We start from the raw sequence: 9,121 nt of genomic DNA, 5'->3' as shown, positions 1-9,121 counted from the left end.
ATTTTTATACCCCTAAATAAATGGCATTGTCATTTCTATTGGCATTTTTTTTTTTTTGCATATGTGATACCTATTGCATTAGCAGAGAGAGAGTGAGGTAGTGAGAGAGAGAGTGAGGTATTGAAATAGAGAGTGAGGTAGTGAGAGAGAGTGAGGTAGATAGAGAGTGAGGTAGTGAAAGAGTGAGTTAGTGAGTGAGGTATTTTCTGACGTGGTGAGATAGAAACAGTGAGTGATGTTGTGAGATAGAGAAAGATTGAGGTAGTGAAAGAGAGTGAGGTAGTGAGGGATGTGAGGTATTAAGATAGAAACAGAGAGTGATGTAGTGAAGTAGTGAGATAGAGTGAGGTAGTGAAAGAGTGAGTGTAAGTGACTTAGTGTATTTGAGAGAGAGAGTGAGGTAGTGAGATAGAGAGTGAATTAGTGAGTTAGAGAGAGTGAATTTGTGAGGTAGTGAGAGAGTGATGTAGTGAAGTTTTGAGAGAGTGTGTTGTGATATAGTGAGGTAGTGAGAGTGAGATAGAAATAGATCGTGATGTAGTGATAGAAAGTGAGGTAGTGAGATAGAGAGAGAGTGAAGTTTCTAAGTAGTGTGTTAGAGTGAGAGATAGTTACTGTGGTAGTGATATTGTGTTGCTGTGAGAAAGAGAGAGTTGAGTAGTGAGTTAGAGAGTGAGCTAGAGAGTTAGTAAGAGAGAGAGTAGTATAGTGAGAGATAGTGAGGTAGTGAGAGATAGTGAGATAGTGAGAGAGAGAGTTAGGGAGAGAGAGTGACGTAGTGAGAGAGCCAACCCCACACACATGCAGAACCACCCACACAGAGCCACACACATACAAAGTGTATCCCCCAGACATACATACAGAGCCACACCTACAAAGTCAGCCAGACACAGATAGAGAGCTATCCACCCAAATATTCAGAGCTACAGATATCCACATACAGAGCCACTGACTTACACATACAGAGCTAGCTAGACACATAGAGTCACCTAACACATACCGAGCTAGCCACAGAAAGATACTGAGCCATCTATACACACACAGAGGCACCTAAGCACTTTTTGAGCTACATATACACTGAGCCACACACACGCACAGCTACACACATAGAACCACACAGACATACACAGACTTACATATAGTGAGCCACACAGAGCCACCAACACATACAGAGCCACACACACAGCGTGCCACAGAGTTACACACAAAGCCACACACATATATCCCGCCTAAACTTAGGTACACACAGACAGAGCTACTTCTAAATAGCGACACTTAGCCATAAAGCAATTTACACAGACACATGTGTACACACAGATGTATATACATTCACATAGTGCAATATAGAGTGACAAATATAAAGCTACACTTTTACACACACATAGAGCTATAGACTCACATACAGAGCTATTCATACACCCACAGCTAAGCAGTAAAAAGTAGATAGTTAGCAGTAGAGTGTGTAATATTTGTTAGTTTGTTTTTAAGGTCTCCTCTTTGCACGTAATGTATACATATTTGGTAATATGTATTTATACTGTTTGAGTTTATGCATATATATGTATATATGCATTTATAGTTTTGAAGAAGAAATACATTTTTATTTCTTGTAAATAATGAGTAATGAAAAGTGTTTAATAGCTTTTATTAATTAGAATTATTATATACATTGGTAAACATTATTTAAAGTTTACATATGTGTTATGTTCTAATGATGTTTTTGTAAGATTAAGCGACTATTTCTAGAATGCATCCATTTCTAAATATAACATGTAAAGTTTTTGGCAAGTGCTGCATGAGAGCTTCTGCAAAGTCTTCTATGTCTGTTGGTATATTGAGGTAATCCATTACAATAGTATTTTCGATGTCCATGGATTTAAAAAGGTCAGTGTCTTGTATTTGTACCGTTATGGTACTTTTTTCCTGCGTGGTATTTTCAATTCCATATATTGTAATAGTATTTTTTTCCAAAGGTGGTTCTATTATCTGCAAAGTAAAACATAATTGTTAATAGAGGCATATAGTGTGCATTTTCATTATACTTAGTTATTGGAGTAGTATAGATGTTAAGTGACATAGAAAGTGATAGATATAAAGAGAGAGAGTGAGGTAGTGAGATAGAGAGAGAGTGAGGTACTTTGTTAGAGGGAGACAGTGAAGTTGTTAGGTATTGAGATAGAGAGTGAGGTATTGATAGAGTGATGTAGTGATGTTTTGAGAGAGAAATGTTGTAAGATAGTGAGGTAGTGAGATAAATAGAGTGGAGTATTGATTTAGAGATATTTATTGAGAGAGAGAGTGAGTTAGAGAGAGTGAGTGATGTTTATTCACCGTCGACCAGCTCACCACCTCCCTCAGCCAGAACCCACCGGTCAGGACAACGGACCCTAACACAGCAGCCCTCGACCTCACGCAATGGCTGACCTCCTGTGCCAACGACCTCGCCCCACTGAAGAACCCACTCACCAGGCCCAGAAGCAAGAAGGCCCCCTGGTTCACGACGAACTCAAGGACTCCAAGAAGGCCTGCCGCACCCTCGAGAAGGCCTGGCTCCTCGACAAGACCACCGACAACATGACCGCCCTCAAACTCGCCACCCGCAGACATCACCAGCTCATCCGCACAACCAAGAAGAAATCTTTGAAGGAACGACTGGACAAGAACGCCCATGACAGCAAGGAGCTCTTCAACATCGTCAAGGAGTTCTCCAACCCCAGCACCGGCAACAACGACATCACTCCCTCGCAGGACCTCTGCGACTCCCTCGCCTCGTACTTCCACCGCAAGATCGCCGACATCCACAACAGTTTCGGCGCTCCACCCCCGCACCCATCGACCGAACCTACGCACCCCGCCGCTATCCTCCAGACATGGACCAAAGTGACCCCCGAAGACACGACACGCATAATGAACACCATCCACTCCGGATCTCCGACCGACCCATGCCCCCACCATGTCTTCAACAAGGCCGCCTCTACCATCGCACCCCACCTCCGAGACATCATCAACGCCTCCTTCGACACAGCCACCTTCCCGGAGAGCTGGAAGCACGCCGAGCTCAGCGCACTACTGAAGAAACCAACAGCGGACCCGACTGACCTCAAGAACTTTCGCCCAATCTCGCTCCTTCCATTCCCTGCCAAAGTCATCGAGAAGGTCGTCAACAAGCAGCTGGCCGCCTTCCTCGAGACGAACGGATCCCTCGACCCATCGCAATCCGGATTCAGAGCCAACCACAGCACCGAGACCGCCCTCATCGCAGCCACCGACGACATCCGAGCCCTGCTCGACAAAGGTGAAACAGCGGCACTCATCCTCCTTGACCTCTCCGCAGCATTTGACACTGTCTGCCACCGCACCCTAGTCCAACGCCTCAACGACACCGGCATCCAGGGGATTGCTCTGGAATGGATCATCTCATACCTCTCCGGCAAAACACAGAGAGTACGCCTCCCTCCGTTCCGCTCTGAGGCCACCGAAGTCATCTGTGGCGTCCCGCAAGGATCATCGCTCAGCCCCACTCTCTTCAACATCTACATGAAACCCCTCGCTGCCATCGCACGCCAACACAACCTCAACATCATTTCCTACGCCAATGACACCCAGCTGATTCTCTCCCTCACCAGAGACCCCGACACCGCCAAAGCCGACCTACACGAAGGGATGAAAGATGTCGCCGAATGGATGAACATCAGCCGCCTGAAGTTGAACACGGACAAGACAGAAGTCCTCATCCTGGGACCGTCGCCCTCCGCATGGGACGACTCCTGGTGGCCCCCGGCCCTGGGCACCGCACCCAAGCCAACGGACCACGCACGCAACTTGGGCGTCATCCTGGACTCCTCTCTATCGATGACCAGACAAGTCAACGCCGTCTCCTCATCTTGCTTCCACAACCTCCGCATGCTCCGCAAGATCTTCAGATGGATCCCGACCGAGACCAGGAAGACTGTCACCCAGGCCCTCGTCACCAGCAGACTAGACTACGGAAACACCCTCTACGCCGGTACAACAGCCAAGCTTCAGAAAAGACTTCAGCGTATCCAGAACGCCTCCGCCCGTCTCATCCTGGATGCCCCCCGACGCAGCCACATCTCGAGCCACCTGAGAGACCTGCACTGGCTCCCTGTCAACAAGAGGATCACGTTCAGACTCCTCACCCACGCACACAAATCCCTCCACGACCTGGGCCTAAGGTACCTCAGCGACCGCCTGACCTTCTACACGCCCACCCGACAGCTACGATCCGCGAACCTCGCCCTCGCCGTCGTCCCTCGCATCCAGAGAGCCACCGCCGGAGGAAGATCCTTCTCCTACCTGGCGGCTAAGACATGGAACTCCCTGCCCGTCCACCTGCAGCTGACCCAGGACCACCTCGCCTTCAGGAAACAGCTCAAGACCTGGCTGTTCGAGCAGTAGCAGACCCCCTCCCCCAAGCGCCTTGAGACCCTTCCGGGTGAGTAGTGCGCGATATAAATTCCATGATTGATTGATTGATTGATTATTTCGAGTGAGGTAGTGAAAGTGAGAGAGTGAAGGAGTGAGATAGAAAGAAATAGAGTGAGGTAGTGAGATAGAGAGTGAGGTAGTGAGATAGATAGAGAGTGAAGTTGTGACGTAGTGACATAGAGAGTGAGGTAGTGAGATAGATAGTGAGGTTGTGAGAGAGTGAGGTAGTGAGAGATAGTGATGTAATGATGTATTGAGAGAGAGGGTTAGTGAAGTAGTGAGATAGTGATGTTGTGATATAGAGATAGTGGTGTAGTGATGTAGATAGAGTTAGGTAGAGAGAGAGAGTGAGTTAGTGAGAGAGAGTGATTGAGATAGTGAGAGAGAGAGAGAGAGAGAGAGAGAGAGAGAGGTAGTGAGAGATTGAGGTAGTGAGAGAGAGGTAGAGAGATAGTGAGTTAGCTTTAGAGAGAGAATCTACTTAATAGACATATAGACCTAGTCACATAGATGTAGACATACACAATGTCATTTATCTACACATACAGAGGCACCCATACACATATACAGAGCTACTCACACACATATACAGAGCCATAAAGATACAGAGCCACACACATACAAAGTCTCCCACATACAAATACAAAGCCACCCAACATACATTATGAGGCATTCACATTTATACATAGTGAGAGAGAGAGGTAGAGAGATAGTGACGTAGTTTTAGAGAGTGAATCAACCACATAGACATATAGACCTAGTCACATAGATGTAGACATACACTATGTCATTGAGGCACCCATATACACATACAGAGTTACTCACACACATATACCGAGCCATACAGATACAGAGCCATACACAGTCACCCATATACACATACAGAGCCACCAAACATACATACTGAGGCATTCACATATACATAGAGAGTTACCCATACACATATAGAGACACCGAAAAACACACACAGAGGCACCCATGCATACATTGAGCTACACACACACAAAGCCACACATTGAGCCACACAGGTACATAAATATTTTTTTTTTGTACTTACTTCTATATGTGTATTGTGAGTAGTATTTAACATTTTTTGATTATTAAATTCGTGGACGGTCAAGTGTGTCATTTTGACATAAGTTCCAAGTGTGATTGGGAATTCCGTCGCATTTCTCCACAATGTGATTTTAACAGAGTCTGTTGTGTCAATAACTGTAATAGATTTTAATTTTGTTTCTTGTCCTGCCACAAAAATGTTTTTAGTTTCTTCTTCCTGTAAAATATAAAGCAAATAGTATCATTTATTTTTTTGTACATATAGTGTCAGTATAGCAGACAGAGTGCGGTGCAGACAGAGTGCGGTGCAGACAGAGTGCGGTGCAGACAGAGTGAGGTGCATAGAGTGATGTGTAGAGAGTGTGTTGTAAAGAGAGTGTGGTGGAGAGAGAATGTGCTGAAGACAGTGTGGTTTAGAGAGAGTGTGGGGAATAGAGAGTTGTGAAGAAAGAGTGTGGTGCAGAGAGAGTGTTTGAAGAGAGAGTGTTTAATAGAGTTTTGTGATGCGAGAGTGTGGTGCATATTTTTTTTGTAAGAGTGTTGGAGAGCAAGTGTGTAGGAGAGAGAGTGTGTTGGAGAGTGATTGTGTTGGAGAGCTATTGTGGGGAAGAGAGTTGTGTGGGGAAGAGAGTGGTGTGGGGAAGAGAGTGGTGTGGGGAAGAGAGTGGTGTGGGGAAGAGTGTGGTGTGGGGAAGAGTGTGGTGTGGGGAAGAGAGTGGTGTGCATAGAGAGTGTTGTCCTGAGATATTTTTTTGCTGAGAGTGTTTTGAAGAGTGTGCGAGTATTGAATAGTTTCTGTTAAATGTTTCTTAACTTTGTAACTCGATATTGTACTTATATAAATACCTCGGATATTGTCCCCGATATGGTCATTAATGTCCGTAATTTGGTTTCTCTTATTGTTTTAATAGGTGATATTGGTGGAGCTGTTGGCTCTAGTATGTTTTTTGCTTCTTGTAGGATTTTACTTGGAAGCGTTAAAGGTAGCATCCTTGATATTTTTGTATGTTTGGTTAATAGAACAACATTGTTCTTGGCCAGGAAATTCCTTATAATAATTCCATGTCCTTGTTTGGTTTGATTGTAAAAATCATCGTTATAGCATGTGGCTTTAATAGAACCACTTTCATCTGCTAGTGCAAGGTGGTACAAGATTTTGTTTGCTTGCTTCGCATTTCGGTAGTGTGTTTTTTGAGAACATGTTACAATATTTGCTCTTATGGCCCTTTGAAACGGTTTGCTCTCCTCGTTTCCCCATCTTAATTTCTTGTATAGAAATCATCTGAAATGAGAATAAATTGTGAGTATACATTTTGGATACAACTGTTGAAATGTTTTATTTTATCCCAAACTAACATATTAAATTATACAACATGCGTATTAATTTGAGAGAGTTATGTAGTGAGAGAGAGTGAGGTAGATACGAGAGTGAGGTAGTGAGAGACAGAGAGAGTGAGGTATTGAAAGAGTGATGTAGTGAGGATGAGTAATGTTGTGAGGTAGTGAGATAGAAACAGAGAGTGATGTTGTGAGGTAATGAGAGAGTGAGTTAGTGAAAGTGAGAGTGTAAGTTATTTAGTGTGATAGAGAGATTGAGAGAGTGAGGCAGTTGTAGGAGAGTAGGGTCTGCTTTCTATGTTCACCCCCACTTTTTGCTTTTGCTTTACTGGTTTTCGACTTAGATGTGGCTGTGGGCCTGCTAATCAGACCCACAGCCCTGCTGTTCTCTCTCTAAATTGATACTATGTACTTTAGGTGCATAACCCATTTGGATAGGATCACCTTATTGGCCCCTGTACAGTGTACCTTAGGTACCCAGGGCATAGGTGTACCCTAGGCCTACCAGGGGCTGCAGCATGTATTATGCCACCCCTGGCCTGGCCTTCCATTATGACACAACTGGCTGATCACTCAGCTGGGGCAAGGTCGTGTAATCACTCCTTGCTTAGGTGTAGTATTCCTATACCTAACTTACATATAGACACATGTGTACCTATCAGCCACTCCTATGGCAGGCCTTAACAATCCTGGAGGCAGAGTGCTTGGTAACATGTGAGATGGTGCTCTAGCATGAGCTGAGCCTGTCTGCAGCTTTCGGAACCATGTCCTTATAGCTGTTCTATGATATAGCCTACCATATACTCTTAAAGTGCCTTATAATCTTAAACGGTTATGGTAACTATGGTTTGGCTTTATCAAAACATGTCGTGTAAGGTGTCTAACACTTTGGAATAATACCCCCATCCCATTTCTGGGGATGAGGATATTATCCCTCCCTTCTAAAGAGAGAAGACATGTTGTAACCTACTTACCCGGTTAAAGTTAACCAGAGCCCCAGCATCACAAAATGGATGCTGCTGCCACGACACAAGTCTGACCTCCTGCTGCTGGGAGTGATCCCGGCAAGGGAGGCTTGGACAATAGGTTTCCTGCCTTGGGAGGTGCAAGCACCACCCCAGACAGGCCTTAGTGTATTGGGGCAGGGAGGGATGAATGAAACGAGACACTGCCTGGGGCACACAAGGTGCTCCATGCATAGTCCAGTTCAAACCGGTGCTGGGGCACTCCAGCCCCCAGTCCTGGCGCGAAACTGGACAAAGGGAAGGGGGTGTAACCACCCCCCTCCCAGGTCCCACCCATAAGGCGTGACCTAGCAGGCAACCCAGCCCCCCAGATTAGTATAAGAGTGGTAGCTGGGCCCCAGGAGATTAGATTATCCTGAACCTGCAACTTGAACAGAAACTCTGGACCTTCGACATTCGACGAAAGAAGAAGACTGAAGAATCTCCCTTGTGGCCAAGGAGTGGCTACCCTGTGCAAACAGGCACCATCAAGAGACTACCCTTTGCTTTGCTGAAGTTCTACGAGGGACCGACTGCAGAGCCTGAAAAGAGTCTTGACTTCCAGACTTCTCCGACCCTGATCCACATCCACAGCCGAGCTGAGATCTGTGGAGGCGACGAGAGACGTGGGACCGGCTACCTGGGAAAAGTGGCGAGTATCTTCCAGCGCAGCTTCTGAGGCACCCTCGAAGTTGTGCACCGGGGATTGAGAAGCCCCAATCCCAAGCACCATCTGCACCGAAGATCAGCCCCCCACACTCCACGAGTCCTGCGTGGGGCCCTTCTGCATTTTCCTGCTTGCCGCGTCTGTCCGGTTGCTTGCCCGTTGGCTAGCGGCCTTTGTGACGACACACCTTGAAATCTTCACTGCTGGTTTGGCTCCTCCAGACTGGCTCCCGCTTCTTTGCAAAAGAGAAGCACCCCAGACTTTCCTGGTCTGCACCAGAAGCAAGTCCTCCGTTCTTCGTGGGTTCCGCTTGCCAAGGATTGGTGAGTCCTAGTTCGACTTCGACGCCGCCGACAGCAAGAGCCTTCGTGGGACAGCTCGCCTCCTGGTCCTGGTTGTCCTCGAGGTCTCCTGGTACCCGTGGCTGCAGCAACAAGCTTCACCTTTCACCTGCAATCTTCACGACATCGCCTGGTTCCTTCCTGGTTCCACGTGGTCACTGGCTAGTGACCTTGACTCTGTCCCTTCTGCTTGCAGGTATCCTCTCTTCTTGATCCCAGCCTTGGGATCCACCGGACACTCTTCACTGACTGCCTGTCAGCAACTT

General features: G+C 46.4%; 1 protein-coding gene across 1 annotated transcript; it reads right to left on the bottom strand.

Annotated features, from left to right (window-relative positions):
- Positions 1-1,722: 1,722 nt before the first annotated feature.
- Positions 1,723-6,423, bottom strand: LOC146867965 (uncharacterized). Its single transcript, XM_085615143.1, has 3 exons — positions 6,352-6,423; positions 5,507-5,722; positions 1,723-1,986 (listed from the first exon to the last, which is right to left on the bottom strand). Exons 1-3 carry the CDS (start codon positions 6,376-6,378, stop codon positions 1,729-1,731), a joined length of 501 nt encoding a protein of 166 aa, XP_085471269.1. The 5' UTR covers positions 6,379-6,423; the 3' UTR covers positions 1,723-1,728.
- Positions 6,424-9,121: the final 2,698 nt, after the last annotated feature.

The sequence above is a fragment of the Triturus cristatus genome, chromosome 1_2 (assembly GCF_964204655.1).
Source record: "Triturus cristatus chromosome 1_2, aTriCri1.1, whole genome shotgun sequence".
Classification (NCBI taxonomy): Eukaryota; Metazoa; Chordata; class Amphibia; order Caudata; family Salamandridae; genus Triturus; species Triturus cristatus.
This window is presented reverse-complemented; position numbering and strand designations above follow the sequence as displayed.